Source organism: Halichoeres trimaculatus, unplaced genomic scaffold, assembly GCF_033239565.1.
Source record: "Halichoeres trimaculatus isolate MK-OKI-2021-1 unplaced genomic scaffold, fHalTri1.1 fHalTri1_scaffold_14, whole genome shotgun sequence".
NCBI classification, from domain to species: Eukaryota; Metazoa; Chordata; class Actinopteri; order Labriformes; family Labridae; genus Halichoeres; species Halichoeres trimaculatus.
Genome location: NW_027437192.1, coordinates 11,455,424 through 11,480,028, shown reverse-complemented (window position 1 = coordinate 11,480,028; position 24,605 = coordinate 11,455,424). Strand labels below are relative to the sequence as shown.

Below are 24,605 nucleotides of genomic sequence, written 5' to 3'. Positions count from 1 at the left end.
GGGTCATCAGGTATCCAGACAAGAGGTGTCTCCCTCTCGACCCCTGAGGGCCCTGAAGGATCCCTACACCATCGGCAGCAGCACCATCACCAACCATCCCTGTTCCACTCCCATGGCTCTGCCTCCTCCTCATGCCTCTCCCCCTCACAGGACTGTTGTTTGGATGCCTCCCTGTCCCACCACTCCCATCGGACACTGCCCTCGAAACACAGCCTGCACCACGTCAACAAAATCCTGCGTGCCAAGAAGCTGCAGAGGCAGGCTCGCACAGGGAACAACATGGTAAAAAAGAGGGGCCCAGGACGCCCCAGGAAACACCCGTTACCTTCCCCTCCGCCATCCCCGTCACCACCAGTGGCTGAGATGAATCAGAACCGGCACAAGGACAGAGCAGGGGAACGACCAGCAGCTGGGAGAGGGAGGGAGGGGGACACTGTGACGGATGCTATAGAGTCGGTCGTCCAGGGGCAGCGAAGAAAAGGTCAGAAGCGGAAACACTGGGAGAGATGTGAGGAAGAGGAGGAGGAGGAGGAGGAAGAAGAGGACGGGGAGGTAGAGGAGACTGAGGAGAGATTGCCGGACAGGGAGGAGAATCCTGCCAACCTGATGGCAAGATCCAAAACTGGGACAGGAAGAAGCTGGCTTACTCAGGACGAGCTCCAGCAGTTTCATGGGTAAGAAAAGTTATTATCCCAGGACATTAATCTTTACGGAGAAGTCTCAGCTGTGGGACTCCAACAGACGTATTCAGAAATCTATGTTAATGTTGAAGCTGTTACAGTAGATTAAGGTGCATTTATGTTGATCTAGAAACCAAACTATGGTTCTAATTTTAGCTCAATGGAGAGCAAACCAGATGGTCCCTGCCCCCCTGAGCTCCCAGGCACCGCCTCCAGGGAACAAGCCCCGCCCATGCCTATAACGAACCAACGGGAGAAAAGACCAGCCAGACCTCCGAAGAAGAAGTTTCAGAAGGCGGGACTTTACTCTGATGTGTACAAGACTGAAGAGTGAGTCCAAAGAATGCCAAAATAAAACCTTTCCCTTTCCTGTCTAAAATCAATTTTTACTCAAAGGTCCACGTTTAATTTTGGCCTGCTCCCAATTTGTACTGATATTTTTTCATTTCTAAATTCTTCCTTGTAGCCCCCGTAGTCAGCTTCTGCAGCTAAAGAAAGAGAAGCTCGAATACATACCAGGGGAACACGAGTATGGATTGTTTCCAGCTCCTATACACGTTGGTAAGACTGAATTCATGTGTTTTTTTACACATTTGCACATCACCCCCCCTTTTTAAACACACGACTTGATCAGGTTTATAATACCAAGTCTGGGATTAGATGTTTTTTCACAACAGTTACATTACTGTTCTCCCTCTGCCTTGTTTTTCACCTTGTTTAAGAGAATGTTAAACATATTGTTCTGAAATATGAAACAACTGACCTTCAGTGGCGTGTCAAAAATGAAACTTTCTCACTAAATTTCACAACTTCTCCTGAAGTACTTTCTTGTAAAATGCCTGAAGTGATCTCCAATGTCAGTGTCTTAAAGAGTTTATTTTACTCCAGGGGAAATGTTCTGACTGTGACAGCCCCAGTTTCTATGTGACACTTCAAAGTAAAAGCCACAGACACTTGTCTAACCTCAGCCCGACGTAAACAGCTTCAAGGGTTCACTCAGCAAAACTCCAGAGTTCACTCAGTGAAACTTGTTCTGGGAACCAGACCTTTATTTGTTACAGTCATCACTGGCTTTTACTTTCACTTTGATGAATCGATAAACTTAACATGCACTCTAAGAAGTACAATTCTTAATTCACACGCATCATGTGAAAAACACTGTTCTATCTTTTTACAATATGTATTTAAAAGCCTTTCACTAGAATTTCCTCTGCTTGTGTTTTTTCAGGGAAGTACCTGAGACAAAAGCGCATTGATTTCCAGTTGCCTTACGACATCTTGTGGCTGTGGAAACACGATCAGGTGATCAATCTAATTGACCACTAAAAGATTTTAGGGTTTTTCCATGCTCACAATAAATTACTGAGAGGTTCTTCACAACCACAGTGTTGGAAATATTGAGTTTTGTCTTTGTGTTTCTATGTTTTAGCTATACAAGAGGCCTGATGTCCCCCTTTATAAAAAGATCAGATCAAGTAAGTGTGCAGTTTTGCAACCAGAATGTAATTTTGATCCTCATGACTTCATGTGCCATTATGTTTAACCTACTTTGGTTGTCTTTTTGTATGGGCTTCTATACCATTGGAAATTAAAATTATCTGATTCTCTTCTGGTTTGTCACTCTTTGTAAGAATGTCCAAAACTAGAAATGTTGAGTGTTATCCCCCATTTGTGTCATAGATGTGTATGTGGATGTAAAGCCCCTCTCTGGTTACGAAACGACGACATGCAACTGCAAACCTCGGGAGGATAAGACGGAAAAAGGCTGCCTGGATGACTGCTTGAATAGGTAAAGACAAAGACAGAATTTAACAGTTTCATCCAGACACATTTTTTTAAAAAGTAAGGCAGTTTGTGTATTTTTGATTGTATCTTAGTTGTGCCAATGCTTCCTGGCAAAACAATCTTACACCATTGGGAAGCCTGCTTAGTTCCCTTTTAAATGGCACATGCATTTGTAAGGAACATGCATTTGTTGGATGTGCAGCAGAGCTGGATTGCGCCCATGAAAGATTGCCAAATCTTCTTTGCCAATGCTTTTTCTGCTGTTGCTATTAACTCTTGTTTTGAGCTTCTGGGACCCACAGGTGCTGACAAACGGGTGCCTGATGGCTTCAGTCAACAATTATCCAATCCATCCAATCCACCAGACAACTCCAAACAAGAGTCAATGGCAGAATAAGCTGTTTGGCATTGGCAGGGAAGATCTGGCAAATTTGTCACAGCAGCAACCCATGTATTTGCTGCTCATCCGATAAATGCATGTTCTGTAGAAATGTGGCAACATGGAGCCAGTGGCGTTTTCTCCCGGAGGCCAAGGGAAGCCATGCTTCCTCTCTTTTTTTAGACTGTAGCTGTGATTTAATGAAAATATTCCTTTTTAACAGTTTCGATACTTCTTCTGTGTTTTGTCACCGCCATCTCCTCCTTATTTCTCTCCTCTAGTTATTGAGCATTTTACAATGTGTAAAACAGCGCCCTCGTAAATGTTCTGTGGCGAATGCGTGGTGAAAATACGATACTGCACGTTGCTGTCCGCAAGGAAGCCAAGCAGAGTTGGCATCCCTTGGTGAAAAAAAACAAGAATGATTGACCAATCAGATGAGGCCGTGGTCATGACACTGCCCATCTGTGATTGACCAAGACTGTGCCAAGGGAAGCCACCCCGTCTTTGGCCTCAAACCAATCAAATCACAGTATCGTCATCCTCGAGCCACTGAATGAAATCAGAGAGGTTAGCACATTAGCAGTGTTCATGAAGCGGCCGGTTGTGCGTCTAAGTGGGCGGTTGAATTAATTAATACGATGTTTAAGCTAAGTCAAGAGGACAATGTACGTGTGTGAATGAGTGAGTGAGGGTGGGAGAGCTAAAGGGCGTGTGTCGGTGTTTGAAGTAAGTAAAACGAGCGCTCTCTGGGCACTCTAACAGGTCCGTTACATGAAATAGCGATACAAACTGCAACAAAGCCTTTTATGTACCCCACTCCCTAAAAAAAAAATACAGATAACAGGCTTTGTCTCACTTGGCTTCCTCAAAAAAAATCTCCACGCCACGCCACTGCATGGAGCACAGATGGCCGACTGGTCTAGGTCACACTTCATGAGATTTGCCCTTGCACGGGCGACCCGGGTTTGAATCTAGTCTGAGCTTCTTTTCTGCATGCCACTCCCCACTCTTGCCCTGTTTCCTGCTCTATCCAGGAAATGGGCCAGATGACTTAACAAAAAAATGTAGCACCATCTAAAAGTGAAATAATCTTCCGAAACACAAATTGCCTTCTTTGTAGTGTTACGTTTGAATGAATGTTGTGAATTTGGTTATTTAACAGAAATAAAGAGAGAGTGAACATGTCAAGATAGAGTAGCAGCCTCATTTTGAGTTTCCTGTGTCTCCAGGATGAGTTTTGCCGAGTGCTCCCCAAGCACCTGCCCCTGTGGAGATCATTGTGACAACCAGCACATTCAGAGACATGAGTGGGTCCAGTGTCTGGAGCGGTTTCGTGCTGAAGGGAAGGGCTGGGGCATCCGCACCAAGGAGCCGCTCCGCTCTGGACAGTTCATCATTGAGTACCTGGGGGAAGTGGTCAGCGAACAGGAGTTCAGGTGTGTATGTCTGATTACATGTTCTGCGAGAGATTCTTGTTGATTTCCTCAGTTTGGGAGTAAATACATCTTCATTAGAAAATAATTCCTCTCTTTTCTCCCCCCACTGCTTTTCAGGAGCCGTATGATGGAGCAGTACTTCTCCCACAGTGGCCACTACTGTCTCAACCTGGATAGCGGCATGGTGATCGACAGCTACCGAATGGGCAATGAAGCACGCTTCATAAACCACAGCTGTGAGCCCAACTGTGAGATGCAGAAGTGGTGGGTGTCAGCTTTTAAAGCTCCTAATGTCCTTGTGTGACTTTTGGGCTCTCACCAAAGTCCAGATTTGGCTAAGCCTTCTTAGGCGTGGGCATGAGCCATTTCCACAAGGAACAGATAATTGGGCCTGGCTCAATAGGGAGTACAATGAGAGACGAGTTCAGTGTTCAAAGGGGCTGTGCAGAGTTTGAGAGCTTTTTTACCTGGAATCTTGTGTTTTATCCACTGTGTGTTTTTGAGGTGGAGTAATGTTTTTTCCTCATCAGTCAGAGCAGATAAAGGTTAATTTCGTAGTGGCTAGACATCCTTGATCACGTCTGTATCTGATTGACTTCTGATGATAGGACACCAGTCCAGGCAGGCTGCTGTCTATCTCCTCCTCCTCCCTATGACTAAACCCTCAGCTATTGTCTCACACAAGATGTAACAGGCTTTATTGTAAAATATTGTTGAGTGATTTCAAGAGGAGATTGTTTTTCTGTGGCAGACAAAAAGTAATCTCGAATGAACCATTTCAATAGAGCGCTGTTTTGTGGCAGCCTCTTTCTGTCTCTGTTTTGATGGTGCATTGCAGCATGCTGTCGTGTTACCGCCACCTGTAGATGAAAGGGATACTGTTACACCATTGGTGGGACACTTCATTGTATCATCTGCATGCGCTCCTGTGCATGTGTGTCCTCTAAAAAATCCCTCAGGGAGCCTTTAAGGACTGTCGGGTACATCAGCAGTCAGAGTTTATTAAAGAGGGAGACGCTTTCAAACATGTGAAAGCTGCGAGTCTTGCTGCATTGTTGTGCGAGGAGAGTGGGAGAAGCTGATTGGAAAATGTTCCACCTTGATAATTCAGTATTTTGTTTTCAAAATGCTTCCGTCATTTATGGTAAACGAACTGGAAAATACTAGCCTATTACTGAAATGGCTTCAGTTAATTGCTATCTGTTTGCGAGCCTGATGATAGGGGTGGGCTGGGTAATGTCTTACCCACTCTGCAAGAGGCAAACTGAGAGTAATGAAAGCACCAGGAAGCAGACACAGATTTTCAGCATGGAAACAATCACTTGGATGGTGTACGGCTTTAATACCGACAAGGTCAGAGAAGCCACAATATGGTCCTTGCTCAGTTTATTACAGAACAAGACTGACACTATTTATAACCACGTGTTATTATCAATCTTGTTGCCACAAGCTACTGTGTGTGCACGTTTCAGAGCCTGCTCAGTGGCGGCTTGTTTGCGTTGGATTAGATCTTTGTTATATTTAGAAGTTTCTGTGGATTTCTAATGGCCATATCACTTTAACAGAAGTTACAGATAAGTATGCTCAGCAGTATAGTGTTGCCCTAGTTCTGCGTTAAAAGACAGGTGTAGCAGGTGCACTCCATTGTAAAGGAGAAAGCGCCGTGTTTAAACCCCAGCCTCCTTAATGTGGTTGTGTGGTGGTAATCTGATGAGATCACCTCAGCCAGTCCTGCCAATGTTCAGAGACCTAAATGGCTTAAAGGCCTTGCACCACGCCAAAACAATTCACTAGTTACCCGGGGGATTGTTCTCACAGCGTGCCTAAATCCACAGCAATGGGAGACTTGGCCTTAGCTGGCCTTGCTGTGCCTGATTTTTAAAGTGGAAACCTTCTGTATGTGCTCTATCTCTAAGCTGTGAATCTGCAACATGTGTCACAGCAATTTAACCCCGTAGCACGTTTGATGTAAGAGAACCAGCAATCCAAAGAGGGAGAAACATCAAACTGCTCTACCCTCTGCCCTCCTGCATACACCAGCTCATAATCTAGGGCACTGGACAGTGCATGTGCAGAGCGGCTGTGCCGAAATAAAAGACTCCACGAGGATGGAGGATTTTCAGCACAAAGCCTGACGAGTCATCCATCTTGTCACAGAAGAGAGATTACATGCAGCCGGGCCTTAGATACAGCTGTAGTGGCTGAAGACAATGCGCTGAACCAGCTTTTTGCCCCTATAGAAGGAATAAATTATCAAGCGGCTGGCAAACAGAATAGAGCGCTTTATTCTTAGAAGAATGGTGAAAAGCTGGAGAACTGCTTCGTGTTGAGAGGAGAGAAGAGGGACTGACGACGTGGAGAAACCAGGACAGTCTTACTGTTCTTCTTCCCCATCTCTTCTAAATGAGACAGTATAATTATCATCTTACAGGACTTGTCAAACATTATTTTATGTCAAGCTCTGACTTTTTCTAATGATTTCTTAATTATTTCTTGTGCCTGCCACATTACAACACCAGGGGATAACACCTTATCAGTGTATCTGCCACAAGATTGTATGATTTGAGGCTTAAATCTGTAGAGAATGGCCCCAAAGATTTTCTTCAGCAGCATTTTTTATGACATCAAAACACTTCTGATGTGTTTTTTCCAGTATCCATTACCTTCCCTGTACTTTAGCTTCAGTTTTATCTTTCCACAGCTATCATGTGACTGTACCACTCTCTTACCTGACCTCTCCCTCTCTCAGGTCGGTGAATGGGGTGTACAGAATCGGCCTCTTTGCTCTCAAGGACATCAGCAGCGGCATCGAGCTCACCTATGATTACAATTTCCATTCTTTCAACACAGAAGAGCAGGTAGAGCACTAAGCGCCCAGCTTTGACCTCCTCATTGAACAGCACTCTAAATATTTCATGCTAACAGCTATCTCCGCAGCTGCTTCTATTTTGGTAAGGCCCATTTCTCACTTATAACCAACTGCGCTTTCTTTTTTCCCTCTGCTCTCTACAGCAAGTGTGTAAGTGCGGCTCTGAGAGCTGCAGGGGCATCATCGGAGGGAAGAGCCAACGGATCAACGGACTGCCCGGGAAGACGGGAGGAGCTCGGCGGCTGGGTCGACTCAAAGAGAAAAGAAAGTCTAAACACCAGCTGAAGAAACGAGTGAGTGATCAATATAGACAGGAAAGGAGTCCGTTTTTAAAAAAATCAGATTCTTTTCTTGTTTTTACTGAAGATATTTTAGATGAAGCTTTTTTTCTGGTTGATTTGAGTTATATCCATGTCTGTTTTCTGAAGTATCAGGTGCAGTGTCTATGTAGGGCACGAAATTGTCTGTGTCCCAGAGGTACTCTTTACTGGGCCACAAAGTTTCTAAAAAAGTAGCTCAGAATGCCTTCAAGCTTTGACTTTAACACTAGGCCCTGATGGTTTGACTTCACATAAGCAGTATATTTTAAATGAAATGCTTAAAATAAATTAGCTGCTTCTGCTTAAACTTGGCATTTTAAGAGGGGAAAAGTTGTTGTGCTGTTGTTTCCTGCTCAAATCCACTTATCGTTCATCTTATTTTATCTTTAGGAAGAAGAGTCAAGTGACAGCAACAAGTTTTACCCTCATCTCATGAAGCCCATGTCCAACAGAGAGAGGTAAGCAGAGAAAGGTCACTGATGGAGAATGTGTAAAGGTTTGAAGACCAGGTGAAGACTTTATTAATGATCATAAACTGGTCTCAATTTTATGTTTGTGTGTTAAATCTGTAAAGGAAGTTATGTTTTTGGGAGAGTTTCTCTGTTTGTCCGTGACAACATAACACATAAAGTTACAAACAGGTCTTCAGGAAATTTTCAGAAAATGTTCAAAATGGGATAAGGAAGAAGTGATTAAACTTTGGAGGTGATCTGGATCACCGTCTGGATCCAGGTTTTCTTTTTCATTGTGAGATAGGGTTGTTTTCACCATATGTGTATATAACTCCACAATAAATGGTCGGATTGCTTTGCAAAAGAATACAAGACAAAGTTACAATAATTTCTGACAGATGTAAAAGTACGATCCAGATCCAGGCAATAATCTGGATAATAAGATCCAAAATATGAAATATTTACTGGGTCATCATAATTTTCAACGCTGTCAGGTAACAAATTATTGTTCAAACCTTCAACTAGCACCAAATTGTAGCTGACTGCTGAAAGGGAGTATAACATTAAAGTCGGACTAAAGTGTTGTCTGACAATCACAGTATGCTTAGCAGTCTGTGCTCTCAGAGTGTTTTTACCTCAGGGCCTGTGAGGAACTTGATTCTGTCAATAGAGGCTGACTTAAAGTGACAGACAATAAACTCCTACCTTATTTTGAAAATTAAATGTAATACAAACAAGAAGTGTACAGTGTGATGTGATGTTCTTCCCCTGATCTATCTGCCTCCAGGAACTTTGTGCTGAAGCACAGAGTGTTTCTCCTGAGGAACTGGGAAAAGATGAGGGAAAAGCAGGAACTGCTGAAGAGAGAGGGCGAGAGGGAGCGGGACGCCAGCAGCCTCTCCTTGTACACGCGCTGGGGCGGAGTCATCCGAGATGACGGCAACATTAAGTCAGGTGAGTTTACGAGTCGTGGGAAGAAACGAGAAAAGAAAGCGATGATCGTAAATGATTCTAAGTCAGACTTTCTGTTTCTAGATGTGTTCCTGACGCAGTTCTCAGCCCTGCAGACGTCGCGTTCAGTTCGCACACGGAGACTTGCTGCTGCTGAGGAAAACACGGAGGTCACACGCACTGCTCGCCTTGCACATATCTTCAAGGAGATTTGTGACATGATCACCAGCTACAAGGGTCAGTATTCAAATGTTAGAGTACTTTTCTTTGACATGGTCTTATTAGTGTGACCTCTAGCTTGATCTAAGGTATGATCTGCCTCCAACACACATCGGTCAGCGTCTCTGTGATAACATCTGATATTCACTAAATAATAAGGCTCTTATTGAGAAACAATGACAGAAATATTATTGTACATCTGACCTCAGATTCAGCTGGCCAGACACTTGCTGCTCCGCTGGTGAACCTCCCCTCCAAGAAGAGGTAAGGAAGCCTTCAAGTTGTAACTGTTTTCCATTCAGCGGTGTCACTTGTTATCTTTTCAATCAGTGTACAGCACCCACATAGCAAAGATCGTAGTTGTGCTGCAGTAATCAGCTGTGACGATCTGTGTGTCGATTACAACCACTTTGTGTTGAAACAATATCAACTGAGTATTTCTTTGGCTACATTTCTTGGCAGGCCTTATCTCCTCTACATGTTTTTAACTAGTTCTGCAGGGACTAATTCTGCTCTTAATGTGTCCCATCAGGAATAGCCAGTATTATGAGAAAGTGTCCGACCCTCTGGACTTGAGCACGATTGAGAAGCAAATCCTCACTGGGCACTACAAGACGGTTGAAGCGTTCGACACCGACATGCTCAAAGTGTTTCGTAACGCTGAGGTAGGTAGATGTTGTGTCAGCGCTCCAAAGGATGAAGTCAAGGAATCTGAACAATAAATCAGACCATCTGCTTATAAACCCATACTAGGAACTAAACCTCTTAACTGCTGCTTTCTTTTTTCTTCCAGTTTATACTCTTTTTCTCTTTTTTGACATCAACAATTTTTTTCCTTTATGTGATGTAGTCGCTCCAGTTAATATTTTTCAATGAACTCGCACAGATTCAGATCCTGCATTCTTTGGAGGCTAATCGATCTTCAGAGAGAGCTTCTTTAATAAAGCACAGACAACCATCCTTGAAAGAAAGAATTTGTTCCAGCATCCTGACATTAGAAAATAGGTCAACATCCATCATTTAAAATGATCTGACAATCAGATTAAATGCTCTTTGGATGTTTCAGATCTTCAGATATCAAAATTCAAAGACCAGTTTGATGATTTTATTAAGGTGAAGGCAGCTGCAGCATTTGGTCTCTCTCATTTAATAACGGATAAATTGAGCTTGTGCAAGTCTCCTGTTTGACCCTGGTGTCTCAGAGTCTAGAAAGTATGATGGAGTCTCATTTAAAAAGAATTATTTCAGCTGCCTCCCTGCAGCTCTAACTCCGTCAGCGCTTTCTCTTCCTGCCTGTCTCACATACAAACACTCCCCAAGTGGGATATAACTTCATGACCGCTGATCCTCTGCGTGCACGCCGCAGGCTCTCTTTGATTTACATCTGTATAGCTTAGCAGTTTAAACAAGTGGCACTTGAAACCCCTCTGAGCAGCTTACTCTTCCAGTCTAAGAAGCTGAAGTGGACGTCTCAATTAGATTCAGACTGTGGCCTCCAGACTTTTTATAGCAGACTAAATGAACGTGTTAGGGGAATGTGGAAAAGTGGCATTCTCAGCTGAATAAAATCTGTTTCCATGATCTCTTGTCTGTCTGAGTGGTGATGCAGTTATAAATCTAAGGTCAAATTTGCATTGTTCTGCGTTTTTATTTGATTTTTTATCTTGTTTTGCTGCCTTTGAGGTCTTCTTGTCCTTGTGCTTAATTGTTCTTGGCAAAATAAAACAGAATCTGCATTTACAACCGCTTCGTTCCCCCTTCAGAAATATTACGGCAGGAAGTCATCGGTGGGCAGGGACGTGTGTCGGCTGCGGAAAGCGTACTACAGCGCCCGTCACGAAGCCGCCGTCCAGATTGATGAGATCGTCGGAGAAACTGCCAGTGAAGCCGACAGTTCTGATTCGCTGGAGCGGGACCATGGCCACCACCATGGAGGAGGAGGAGGACCGGGCTCTCACGACAAGGACGATGACATTATACGCTGCATCTGTGGAATGTACAAGGACGAGGGCCTGATGATCCAGTGTGAAAAGTGCATGGTAAGAAGCAAACTGTCACAGCGAAAAAACAACTGTGTGGTTGCACTCACACCAGCCAAGAAAGAGAGATTCTTTTTCCATCACTGGCTGATAGGTTACACCTGTTTTAGTGAGCTCTTCCTCCTGAGACTTCACCCAACTAAAGAGTGCTTTGTCAAGAAGAGTGTAGAGCAATCCTTTGAGTGTATTCTTAGAGCGAAAAACAAGGAGGAATATTGATTTAAACCTGCACAATTGAGATGAAGGAGAGTGTTACGATTGTGTTGGTGCTTGTAGAACATTGCTCCTGATCATTAAAGAATGAGTCACTATCACTTTCACTTCTTTTGCTAACACGTATCTGTTTCTGTAGGTGTGGCAGCATTTTGACTGCACGCGGCTGGAGACAGAGGTGGAGCATTACCTGTGTGAGCAGTGCGACCCTCGGCCTGTAGAAAGAGTATGCTCAAAACGCTTTTTTTCGCCATAGCACAGCAAAATTATGCCACCCCCCCCCCCCCCCCCCCCCCCCCCCGTTTTATTTCTCATCTGCCAATCTCACCCACATTTTATCATTGTCACAGGAAGTTCCCATGAAACCCCAGCCCAGTTACGCCCAGGCTGGCTCCATCTACTACATCTGCCTACTCCGAGATGACCTGCTGCTACATCAAGGTAAAAAAAAAAAGAAGCCTAAAGCTATGCTCTCACAAACGGTCTCTTAAATAAAGTTTGTTTTGACTCAAAATCACGTTGTTGGCATTGTGTAAAATGTCACCTTTGTGTCTTGTGTGCAGGTGACTGTGTGTACTTAATGAGAGACAGCAGGCGCACACCTGAGGGCCAGCCTATCAGACAGTCGTACCGTCTCTTGTCTCACATCAACAGAGACAAGCTCGACATCTTCCGAATCGAGAAACTCTGGAAGAATGAAAAGTAAGTGAATCCGAACAATCTGAGTGGTGCTTATTCTGGTTTGTTGCACTCTCTAAATTTCCCGCCTTTTCTGCCTCTACTCCAACTCTCAAGGGGTGAAAGGTTTGCCTTCGGCCACCACTACTTCCGACCTCATGAAACGCATCACTCTCCATCACGGCGCTTTTACCAGAACGAGTTATTCCGCATGCCGCTGTACGAGATCATCCCGCTGGAGGCAGTTGTTGCAACCTGCTGCGTCCTGGATCTCTACACCTTCTGCAAAGGTGAGAGTAACATGTACCATCTCACACATGCTAAAGTGAAAGTCAGCAGGAACATTACATGAACAGATATTTTTAAACCAATCATAGCAGTTTAAATTGCTGCCCTTGGTTAAATGAAAGTTTCTTTACAGGGCGGCCTAAGAACGTCAAAGAGCAGGACGTTTACATCTGTGATTACCGCTTGGACAAGTCGGCTCACCTGTTCTACAAGATCCACCGGAACCGCTACCCAGTGTGCACCAAGCCATATGCCTTCAACCACTTCCCCAAACGGCTCACGCCTAAAAGGGACTTCTCGGTGAGAAGTGACAGAGTCCTGACAGAGGGAGGGCGGTTTTCATGCTCGGGATCTGTTCCTGATTTATAAACAGTGGAAGATATTTAAAGAGGGAATGTGACATAACTGGTCAGTGCCTGCTTATGGTGTTAAGAAGGAAGGCAGGGCTGACCAGAAACAAATGGGGGAAACCACAGCAGCTGATTCAAGTCTAATTAAATTAGTTGTTTGGGGATTTTGTAGTATGAGTATAAACAAGAATAAGCTCATATTGTAGATGTAGCTCTATTTACATGGGATAAGTATTCCCTGTAGACCTTTAATAACTTGGGAAAATGTTTTAAGTTTAATTGTCTTTAAGTTTCAAATCCAACTTGGATGCGTAAGAAACATAAAAAATACTTTCAAACACTCTGAGCTGGATCTAATTTTGCTATGTCTGCAGCCTCACTATGTTCCTGACAACTACAAGAGGAATGGCGGCCGCTCGGCCTGGAAGAGCGAACGACCTAAAGGCTGTGACGACGACGGCTCCTCCTGCGAACGCGGTGATGACTTCCCCCCTGAGGGAGAAGACGGCAGAGGAATGGATGACGACATGGACATGGTGCCGGAGGACCCTGAACGTCTCACAGCCAAGCCTCAAAGTGCAGAACGGGAAGGAGAAGGAGAAGAGGAGGAAGATGAAGAGGAAGAAGAGGAAGGGCGGAATGCAGAGGAGAGAAAGGAGCTGGAGGAGAGCTCCACGGAGAGGATGGGGGAGATGCTAGAGCTCCCGTCTTCCTCGGCCTCCTCGCCGCTGCATCACCCGGTGCTCGGCAGGAGGGAGGCTCAGAGAGAACGGCTGAACAAAATCCTGCTGGATCTGCTGCACAGAACTCCCAGCAAGAATGGTGAGGGAGCGGGAACAAAGCAGGGGGGTAGGTCAACCGATGAACCAGGGTTCACTTTCACATCACCTGCTTTGACACATCATCTGTATGACATGTTTCTCAGCATTTCTGCATGGCTTATTTAAACTCAGCTTCAGTTACAGTGAAGAAGAAGACTGATATGTATCTCAGTTTATTGTTTTTACTCATGTTAACCTCTTTTTAGAAATCAATCTAACAGATGGGAACCTCAGTTCTGAGATCTGCTTATTTAAGTCACTTCCTCCCATGCTGTGTGACAGTCTGTTTCTTAGTATCTGTGATCGTGTGAAGAGAAACTATCTAAATCTCGAGTGAGTGGCAGCCTCCCGTCTTGAGAAATTTAACAGAAGTGCTAAAAAATAAAGTTCCTGGAATGTCTGCTTGAGCTTAAAGCAGAATCTAGTTTTGAAGACAAGAATCACAGACACAGCTGATGAGAATGATACGTGAGAACACTAGCTGTTAGCTCGGAGGCTAAAACCCGCCTCATGGTGATGTCGTTGACTACATCCATGTACTAAACAGTCTTTGATCCAGAGCAGCTGTTTACCGCTAACATTCAGGAGCTTACCTCAGAAATCATAATCTTTTTATAATTGTTTCCTGTTTAAGCAAGATAGAAAAAAAAAGAGTGTTTAACAAGTTAACCAGATTGTTTACTTCCTTTGTGATGACACACTTTGGCACTATCTATACACAACCACACTGTCACCGTTCTGTTCTGATAAACTAGTCCAAGAGTGTATTAAACCACTGTTTAATGTAGCCAGTAAATCCAGTGCTTTTTCTTTTAAGTTTGTTTCAAACTTAGGGTGGTATGATAAGGAAAAAATTGTAGAAAAATAATGCTAATAACCCTATGAGCCAGGACCTTCTTGGGTGACCAAAAGAGGAACTGTCCATTTTTCTCAAATTCTGCATTTCGTCAGTTTTATTACCAAAGAATTGATTTTTTTTATTTAAACTAAAAGAGAAAACTGGCTGAAACTTAAAGAGTGATTTTGGTGTTTACAGAGCTGTGAAACCTGCCACTTATGTGAGATTCAGATCAATAACCTAGAGTTATGAGGGTTAGTTTAAAGCTGTTAGACACAATTTGGGGTCATTATTTTTTACCAGGATAAAAATTGAAATCTGTAATAAGCTCAGAGTGGCAGGTTGCTCAGTTCTGGGTGTTATAATTCTTTAAGCAAGATTTCTTCAATATTTTAGGTGTGGACCCCCAGAAATTAAAGGAATTTAACTGTAATTCCAAATCCAAAAAATCTAATCAAATGACCATTTTTTCTTGCCTATCGAGCCAGCCTTAGTGTCCAGTAAACAGTCAACATATATTATTTCTATGTGCTTATAAAAATGTTCCTAAGACAGAATTTCCTTCCTTTTGGAAGGATTTCTTCACAATAACTAAACATAAAGTCCATTAACATCCTTATAAATTAAAGGATGCTGCATCTTTAAAAAGACAGTCTGTAAGTTGCTGCCATAATGTCTGCTAAACACTCTTCAGGAGGTGTTACAGAGTTGCTAACACTTCAAAGAGGTTTCCTTTTCAACAGTTTAAAGTTTAATACATCAGAAGAAAGCTTTGCCAACCTTTACCTCTGCTGTTTCTTTGATATACCTTCTTTGTCAGCTGTTTCTGTCTAACTCCTAACTCCTCCTTCTCATCTGTGCGCTCTCCCAACAGCCATAGACGTCACATATCTCCTGGAGGAGGGCGCAGGGCGGCGGCTACGGCGACGGACGCTAGGATTTGGGGATTTTGTTGGCAGAAAATAACGTTGCTGCGTGCCCATCAAGCGCACTACCTTTCTCTTTTATGAGCAAGGGGGCAATGGAGAAAATGGAGAGACAGCAAGAAGGGAAACGAGCATTGTTGGTTACCCGACCATTAAGGACCGCAATGCATCCCTGGGGGCCTCTTCCAGTTTACCTCTTCCAAGACTGTCATCTCATCTCTGAGAGGGTGGAGGGGTTTGGAAGCGCTGACTCCATGGCAATTTCAGCTTTTAAGCGTTCTCAAGGAGCACTTGAAGAGAGCTGACCCAGACCTTTTGAGCTTATTTAAGTAGTGTGATGCAAAACCTGTTTTTGAAATGAACATAGGAGAAATAACCCATGCACTTAAACGCGTTGAATATTACAGACATGGGTAGATGAATTCCACTAGCAACAGAAACAAAACATGAGGTACTGAATAGGGAAGGGGATGGTCAGTCAATGGGGTTGTGAATGCTGGACAACTGCTCCCCCTTGTGGGACCTAGCTGCAATGACAAAATATATGAGATGAGAGAAGAGCTGCGGGGGAACAGCATAGGAGAAATGTAAGTTGAGCAGTGTGCTCAGATGCTGCTCAAAAGAAAAAGAGAAGGAGGGCGGTGAACTGCACTTTTGGTACCATGGATATTGTGAAGCTCTGTGTAATGTATCTAAATGAAAACACACTAACACTCTCACAGTATTGGATGATGCAGTCTGAAAAAAACGAGTTAAAAAAAGTCTATTATCTTTTCTTTCCTGTTATACTGTAGTAACTCATGTAGGAACTGAAGAGGATTTTGGGGTGTGTTTGTTTTTAAAATAAAGGGAGGGGAGGGAGGATAAGTGTGCGCTTTCTGTCAAAGTGTCTTGTTGAGGTTTAATTATTATTATTTTTTCCTCGTGAGGCAGTCAGCTTCGCCCCTCTTTTCTGAAGTAACGTGATTCACCAGCTTAACTAAATCAGGCACGCGAGGGTGGGTGGGGGGGGACACCGGCTTTAACTGTAACGCCTTACACAGCCGTGCTCTCCTGACTGCCTTGTGTGCAAGTGTGTGCGTACACATTTATTGTATGCCCACCAGATTTCTTGGAAGATATACCTTTTTAAAAACAAAAATGAAAAAAAAAATCAAGGGCTCGATGGCAATTAACAGTTTTAAGAAAACTATGGAAAACAATACTTAACATGAAATGTATCGTGATGGTCATATTTTCTTATATTCTGTGAGACGGGTGAGGGGTTTGGGAGGTGTCTACTGTATATTTGGAGGGGAAGATGCTTTTTTTTCTGTCTTAGACTATGTTCCTCGTTGCCATGCAGAATGTTTTAAAACAGAAATTGTGATATTTGATGAGATTTCTTGTTTTTTTTCCCCCCTAAATGCCTCTGCTAAAAAGGGACAGCCTGCAATGTCCCACTGAGATAAACTGACAGAGAAGCAAAGAGACGAGATGAGACACTGACAGAGGGTGAGAAGAAGAGAGGGGGAACAGGAAGCTGTACAGTGCCAAGTTCTGTAAATATACACACTTTACATTGAGGAGTGTCTCCAAAAGCAATATCTTGAAAATGGATTTTGTTTATTATTGTACTGTACAGGACTCAGCCCTAAATGTATTATGATTATTATAATAATGATATTATAATTTCTTCCATTTGTATTACTATTATGAAGACACTTAAGCTTGGAAGAAATTGATTTTTTAATGTCCTTAAAATCTCACCTTAATGTCCTGACGACATAAAAACTTAAGCTGAGTTTTTGTTGCCTATAAATGAAATTCATCTATGAACTGCATGAACAAGAAGAATGTCAAACGGACACAGAAGGCATCTGGACATGACAGTGACTCAGCAACGACACCTTTTGTCACTGAATATTGTTAATAATATAACTTTTAAAGGAGAAATGTACTCCTTGTTTTTTGCTGCAAAGTGTTGAACACTAAAAAAACAAACCAACATAAAAATGTTATGATATTTTTAAACAGCGAAAGAAGCAAAATGAAAGCTGTCAGCCCGATATCATGTTATTTTTTTTTTGTTTTTTGTTTTTTCTTTCAAATAGGAAATGGTTCCGTTTTGTGATAGCAGTCATTGTATGATGCTTGTACTTGTATTTGTGTGTTTTTGTGTGATTTGTTTAGTTATTTTTAGACAATCACAAAATAAGATGCAAGCATTGTAAATGGCAGACTGGCGGACATTTTGTGATGTGTACAGTTTGTCAAAAAAAACTTCTTCCACTCGTTAAAAGTTTGTAATTATGATTCTTAAGTCATGAAAAATGCTGTTGGTTTTTACTTTTTTGTTTTATATTTGTTTTTTGTTTGTTTGTTTTTTTAATAAAAGCACTACATTATTGTGAATACAACTTATGTTGTCATACTTTTAAGTCTTCTGGTCGGGTAGTCGAGCTTGTATTAGCCCCTTACAGCAGCCTCTGCCATGTGTTTGAATTATGTTTGAATGGGTTAATGTGAGTGTAAAAGTACAAGAAAGACTAGAAAACAGAGGTAGATATGTGGATAGATGTCCATTTAACTTTCACTATAGCCAGTAGGTCCAACAGAATTTCTGCATATGCAGTGCTAATGGTGCAGAATATAACTGACAACCTCAAGGAATAAGCTTAGATATTATGCACTGATTTTCTGTATTGTTCCTCAATTACTATTTTTAAAAATCTGGTTAAGGAGGCCTATATTTAAATTGTGTCAAAACTTTTTTGTATTTTACTGTTTAATAACCATTTAAAACTGTATCAGTTTCATTATATTATGAATCGACAGAGATGCCAGGTTTATAAAAGCATCAGTCCAAAACGAGCAGAGATGTCTCAAGATCAGTTTAGTTATTGTTGTTGTATACCAACAGTAAATGTAAACTTCTTTCACTTCAGCCGTTTCCAGCTCAGAGCCTTAAGCTTCTACTTCCCTAATTTCAGCACTTTCCGTTAGATTACTAGTAACTAAAAATTAGTACGTCATTTACTACTACTACTGTGCTACTGCACAGCTATCATGTAGTTCATGTGTGTTGAACTACATTGATACGATTTAGAGTTGCCCAAGTAATGGTCAATTTCAAAGCATTGTTCTCTCTAGAAATGTTTTTACCGTTATACTTTACGCAAATAAGAATATAGCGCCATGTTTAAACGATAAACGATAAATTTCCTTCCAGGAATGCACTCAGTGTCAGTTGGTTACCAAAGAAACTTCAGTAACGCCGAGACGGAAGTTAAGCTCACTGCACTTACCATAGTCATCTCTTCTGGTTATCTAAAATATTTCGGTGTTTTAACACAATAATGCCTCGAAGAAGACAAAAAAAGAAAGCAGAGAACGCAAATACTGTGGATGAAGCATCAAAAAATGCAGGTTAGAGGAAAGAGTATTTTACGAAAATATATCAACTGCCAAAATTTACCGTCGTTGAAGTTGAGTCAACATACTTAAATATGTCTATACCCTCATTTAAGAATAGACATTTTCTAGTGTCTGTAAGCACCATAGGTTTGCACACGTAAGTGTAAACTACTTTCACTTCAGCCGTTCCCAGCACAGAGCCTCAAGCAATTTCAGCACTTTCCGTTAGCTTAGTAACTTAAAATTAGTACGTCATTTAGGTTACTGCTCAGCTGTCATGTGTGTTGAACCACATAGATATGGTTTAGAGTTGCCCAAGTAGTGGTCAATTTCAAATCATTGTTCTCTCTAGAAATGTTTTTACCGTTATACTTTACGCAAATAAGAATATAGCGCCATGTTTAAACGAGAAACGATAAATTTTCTTTCAGCAACGCACCCAGTGTCAGTTGGTTACCATAGAAACCAGTAACGCCGAGACGGAAGTTAAGCTCACTGCACTTACCATCGTCATCTCTTCTGGTTGTCTGAAATATTTCGGTGTTTTAACATAATAATGCCTCGAAGAAGACAAAAAGAGAAAGCAGAAAACGCAAATACTGTGGATGAAGCATCGAAAAATACAGGTTAGAGGAAAGAGTATTTTACGAAAATATATCAACTGCAAAAATTTACCGTCGTTGAAGTTGAGTTAACATACGTAAATATGTCTATACCCTCAGTTGAAAAGACATTTTCTAGTGTCTGATTGGTTTGCACACGACGACACATTAGTACGCACCGTGACACTCAAACTCTTAACAAGACTTTAGTTCTCCCTATTATCATACTGTGTCGTGTGGCTGCGCCTGTGTCGTTTGGAAGCGCTGTTCTTTAAGGCCTATCCGCCCTCTTATGAGAACGTCACATCAGTGTTATTTCAACACCATTTTAACCCAGTTGATAATTTGCAGAGCAGACCTCAAGAAAATACTTGTTTTTATTTCAAGTGCTCTTAAGATGTCAGGAACGTCTCTCAATAACCAACTTTTTTGTCACAAACTTGAACTTCTGTAATTTTATGTTTGTATGATCCAAGGCCTATCTTTTGTTTCTAGGACAGACTCCAAATGAAAAATTGCTTGCTCAGACCTTCGGTAAGTAACACCATCAGGCTGTCTGTAGTAACAAATGAGAGTCCAGAGCCAGTACTTTAAACCCCACTCTTCTACAGATGAATATCAGTGCTTGGGTAATGTGAAGATTGACTTTCCCCGGCTTTGTGCTCTTCTGGACATAAAGGACATCCCAGCTGTCAGCACCAGGCAGCAAAGCTCATCCAACACTGGAGCAGAAAGAGCAGACATGGGTAAAAGAAATCTGCACCAGAACGTTTAAATCTGAAATCTTCTAACTTTCATAGAGACACCTCAGGGGGTGGTATAAAAATCATATTTCAGTCAGGATCACTACTTTCAAAATATTGACTTCAATCTAGTGAGAGCACTGTTCTGGGAACTCCCTGCCTTTTCATGCACCTAGGTAGAATGTCAAAGCTTGAGGTGGGGAGAGCACACTTCCCCTCTCTTCCAAGTGCGTACATGAAAAGCCAAGGCAGGGAGAGCAGCAGCAAAGACTCCAGGGATACAGGACGCAGCAAGCATCAGTGACAGTATATGTGATACTGGTAAATCTAGACACATCTGATAATTTTAACCTCATCACTTTCAACGATTGATATGTATCTGGTACTAGGAGTCATCCAGTCACAGAACAGCACTGACTGGGCCAAGCCACGCCTCCAAGTAGAGCTGGAGAATGACGATTCCTTTAGTGCCAAAAGCCTGAAGATCTCTGGTAAGAAGGACAACACTTCATAAATGTCTGTTTTGACATGTTTCAGTGTATAATTAACAGCAACTGTCTTGTTTAAATGCACAGGATGGAAGGTAGATGAGCAGATGACCCGAGTGCTCCTGAGGATGCTTCCATCTTTGAGTAAACTACAGAGCCTTCAGTAAGAAAAACTTTGCTGAGAGGTATTACAGGGACCAATTACAGTTCTGTTCTAGTTTGTTTGTTGGTTTTTTGGTAACATCTCACTCTCTGTGTGTCAGGTTCTGGCAGGCTGGGCTGACAGATAGCACAGTAACCTCCCTCATGGACACAATATCACTGTGTGCCAACCTCAGGTGAGAGGATTCTGCTGTCATTAACATTATAAGTTTGTTGACAATGTGTAGAGCTGCAGAAAATTTTTTTGGAAATTTTGCAGATGAAAACTAACTCTGCTTCACATTTTTGTTTTAGATATGTGGTGTTGGAGGGCAATCCTCTTCCAGAGCGGAGCTACCACCTCCTCCTCTCTGAAGACAGTGTGTGAGTCCTTCAGCTGTGACGTGTCTCTCATACTTTGAAAAAAGAGCACCACCCTTTCTCAAATTATTCATATAATACCAGAAAATGAATATTCTCCTCAGATAATATAACTAGAATTTGAGCACACACACGCCTACATGGACAAAACAACAACACACCTTCATAAACAGATCCTCACACAAAGACAGACACAAACATGACTACATTAATGATTTGTAATCTGATTACAGAAACAAATCAAACTCATGCCAGTAAACTATGTAAAAGTGAAACAAATCAAAACATCCTCAGATTAAAATCATCCTCTTCTCGTTGTTATAGCCTGACTCACTTGTCCCTGAGAAATAACCGCATGGGAGACGAAGGGGCTCGCCTGATTGGGTCAGCTCTCTCAACAACCACATCTGCCAACAAAAGCCTCCTGTCACTAAATCTGTCCTTTAATTCTATCGGGGATGCAGGTTCAAAACATATTGCACAGGTACAGCAAAAAACTGACCTCATATATGCCTCTTCACTGTGCTGTATGTTCCTGTCATGAATATTAATGTGTTGTCCGTCTCTCAGGGCCTGCGTCTGAACCGTACCCTGCTTTTCCTCTCTCTGTCCAACAATCATATTGGAGATGCTGGAGCGGCCCATCTGGCTGATGTATCTTTTCAAAGTATTTATTTAAATCTGGGAGATAATGCATCAAGAGAGCAGTTGATTTGTTTTAAATTACAGCCTGTGATGTATCATTTTATACAATCCTCCAATCCTTGACCTGGAGATTTGAAGACATTAAAGGAGTTTGCGCTAACTCATGAAGAAGTTGTGGAGAGGAGGAAGTTGCTGTTAGAGAGAACACAGTCATCTCTGCTGTCGTCTCTTGTGGTCGATTCTGACCAATTACCTGCAGACCAGCTTCCATCAGTACCCAGCAGCTCTTCACTGAGCAGCAGCAAAGGAAAAAAGAAGGTAATGTTATAAAGGACAAAATTAAATTTGCAACAGAAAAGAGTTTATAGTAAAACTCAGATGTTGTGTTGTTTTGTTTTAGGAAGCAAGCAAGAAAGGAGAGAAACCAGTGGCTACCAAAGAGAATCCAAAGCCTAACAAAAAATGTAAGTACTGTGTGTGAACACTTATCTACAAACTTCCATCAGCACTTCTAAAAAAATTGTTTGTTTAAATCCCCTTTCACACATGCATACCTGAAATGTTTGAAAATTTTTTTTCTGAAACTGCTGCAGAATTTTCCAAAGTTACTTGTTCAAAGAGGTCACCCACAGCAGGCGGGTTTTTCATTGAAATGTTCCTTTGGGGCTGGCAGGAACATTTGTGGTCAAATTCATGGTTGCATTCACACATGCACCACAGTCAGCTTTTAGGGTTTTTATGAAAATGTGAATATATCTTTACATACATACATCTTTTGTCTCTTTCTATCCTTTTAGCTTCTGATGCAAAGATGTCCCAAAGTAAAGGCAGCAAGCCTGTGGACAAAGAGAAACAAGTAAGTGCACAGGAGGTACCCAAAACATGCTCTTTCAATCTGTGAATGACCATACAAACATGCACTTCACCATTAATTACTAACAACAGTTGAGATGCTTTTCTGTTTTTATTCTGTAGGAAGAGTCCAGTTCTAGCCTGACAGAGGTTTGTATCACACAGTTTTATGTTTTTATAATGGTAACTTTGTTTCTTCTAGAGGTGCAGTATCTTTTTGTGTCTCTCCTGCTCCGCCCTAAGCAGGCAGAGGAGATAGTGAACCCTCTGCTGGACCAATCAGTGCAGTGCAGGGATGGAGAAGTTTTTCTGCCTGGAAACACGACTCTCGTCTCCCTTAATCTGTCAGGTAAGTGTCTGCTGCTGGAGGATTGTTACCATATGTCAACTTAGGTACCATATTTAGTTACTGCTGTTATCAAGCATTTTAGTTTAATGTTGGTGTGACGTCATTTAAACTTAAATACAAAGAGGACTATTAAAACTGAAAGTTTCACTAAATATTTAAACATTGTAAAAAAATGGAGTTAATTTTGCTGCTACTACTTTGGAACTCAACCCACTTCTTTAGTGTCATTTGATGTTTTCACACATTTTTAGCTTTTTTTTTTTGTTTGTTTTTACATTTTTTTTACATTTTGCATATTCTTCATGTTCTTTTGAATTTTCCTGCTTATATATATATATATATATATATATATATATATATATATATATATATATATATATATATATATATATATATATATATATATATATATATATATATATTTGTTTTTATTTTACGTTTTTATACTTTTTTAAAAATGTAAATATAGTTGCTAGGACAAGTTTTTCACAGTCAGAATGCCGTTTTTATGGCCTTTCTAGCACAAGTCAACATTTTTAAGGGTTACTATATTTGATGTTTTTTTCTTTATGTTCAAACAAGCTTATGTAATAATCTTACTCTCTAAATTTCATTTAGTTGAAGAAACAAATACACAATTTAGTAAATGTGTCATGCAATGTCATGCACATTTATGAAATCCCTATTTTTTCTTTGCTTCATACAGTGTCTGCTAACTAGCTTTTTTCTCAATTCTCTGCAGACAAAAATAAGATTAATCTTCAAAAAACAAAGATTTAGACATCAAGTTTGTTATGTGTGTTTGTGCAGGGAACAGAATAACAGAGAAGTCCTTGCCCCTGTTTTTGAAATTACTACAAATCCAGAGTGAAGCAGGAGACAAAGGCCTGCTCCGTCTCTGCCTGCAAGTGAGTTCATCTGATTTATTTTGACCTCCATCATTTTTAAATAAAACAACTTTGTGTATCTGAGTCCAACCATAGAAGTACAACTGTCTGATTACATCTATAGTTTATGTACATTTACAGTGAGTAGATAAATGCTTTGTGATATGTCTTTCAGAGAAACAACTTCCCATCAGATTGTGAGTCTTATGTAAAGATACAGGAACTGATGAAACTTGCTGATCCACTTGAAAAAAGCAACTGAGCTTCAAGAAGAGGAGGGACAGGGGCTTTAGACCTCAGAAAACGGATCGCCACATCTAAAGACTTTTACTTTCCAAAACAGCAAACACATACACTTTTTTCTCTGCTCCAGCTCATGCAACATCATAAAAAATATATTTAAATGGTAGCATCTGATCATCAGAGTCTGTTCAGTGTTCTATTAATTTGTTTTCCTCCTCTTTAGAATTTAAAAGACTTGGGTTAATTTTATACCTTTGTATGTTAAACATGCTCATAATATTTTACAGTTATCAGCCAATGTGACTCACTGATATATTTATGACAAACTGAAGCAGTTTTCCCCAAATTCCTCAACCTGTGTGTTTGTATTACTTTCCTCTTAGTGTAATGGCTGTTCTTGGTGTTGAAATCTTCATTTCTTTGCAACACTGCAGTGAAAGAAAGGAATTTCATATTTAAATGGTCATGACCTTTGGAGGTATCCAATTCATTTTTCATGTTCGGGCTATTGAAGCTTGATATTGGCTTCAGTTGAATGAAGTGTTCCACAGAAATGTCCTGAAATTGTGCCTGTCTCATACATTGACATCATTCTTTACAGACAAAAATAAGGAACGAGTCTGACATAAAA

At 41.4% G+C, this 24,605-nt stretch overlaps 2 protein-coding genes across 3 annotated transcripts in view; both read left to right on the top strand.

Moving 5' to 3' along the window:
• Nucleotides 1–17,587, top strand: part of ash1l (ash1 (absent, small, or homeotic)-like (Drosophila)) — a 31,395-nt gene extending 13,808 nt beyond the window's left edge. The window contains exons 5-27 of one of the 2 annotated variants that reach the window (XM_074686115.1): nt 2–674; nt 837–1,010; nt 1,147–1,241; nt 1,909–1,982; nt 2,110–2,155; nt 2,361–2,469; nt 4,077–4,283; nt 4,401–4,547; nt 7,033–7,141; nt 7,296–7,445; nt 7,863–7,930; nt 8,712–8,878; nt 8,960–9,112; nt 9,304–9,358; nt 9,627–9,759; nt 10,858–11,133; nt 11,486–11,572; nt 11,697–11,787; nt 11,910–12,048; nt 12,142–12,314; nt 12,446–12,612; nt 13,037–13,484; nt 15,196–17,587. In XM_074686115.1, coding sequence (XP_074542216.1) covers nt 2–674; nt 837–1,010; nt 1,147–1,241; nt 1,909–1,982; nt 2,110–2,155; nt 2,361–2,469; nt 4,077–4,283; nt 4,401–4,547; nt 7,033–7,141; nt 7,296–7,445; nt 7,863–7,930; nt 8,712–8,878; nt 8,960–9,112; nt 9,304–9,358; nt 9,627–9,759; nt 10,858–11,133; nt 11,486–11,572; nt 11,697–11,787; nt 11,910–12,048; nt 12,142–12,314; nt 12,446–12,612; nt 13,037–13,484; nt 15,196–15,287 — 3,833 coding nt within the window. In that variant the 3' untranslated portion in view covers nt 15,288–17,587. Of the gene's footprint in view, nt 1; nt 675–836; nt 1,011–1,146; nt 1,242–1,908; nt 1,983–2,109; nt 2,156–2,360; nt 2,470–4,076; nt 4,284–4,400; nt 4,548–7,032; nt 7,142–7,295; nt 7,446–7,862; nt 7,931–8,711; nt 8,879–8,959; nt 9,113–9,303; nt 9,359–9,626; nt 9,760–10,857; nt 11,134–11,485; nt 11,573–11,696; nt 11,788–11,909; nt 12,049–12,141; nt 12,315–12,445; nt 12,613–13,036; nt 13,512–15,195 lie in introns of both variants that reach the window. The other variant, XM_074686114.1, reaches the window with a different exon arrangement.
• A 959-nt stretch (nt 17,588–18,546) lies between these two features.
• Nucleotides 18,547–24,593, top strand: lrrc71 (leucine rich repeat containing 71). The gene is given in 17 exon segments (XM_074687196.1): nt 18,547–18,655; nt 19,741–19,779; nt 19,857–19,991; nt 20,378–20,479; nt 20,564–20,639; nt 20,740–20,814; nt 20,933–21,001; nt 21,323–21,482; nt 21,569–21,652; nt 21,782–21,961; nt 22,044–22,107; nt 22,441–22,499; nt 22,619–22,645; nt 22,739–22,844; nt 23,655–23,752; nt 23,907–23,989; nt 23,991–24,593. Coding segments are annotated over 17 exon segments (1,461 nt in total). The 5' UTR covers nt 18,547–18,585; the 3' UTR covers nt 24,025–24,593.
• The last annotated feature ends 12 nt before the right edge of the window (nt 24,594–24,605 follow it).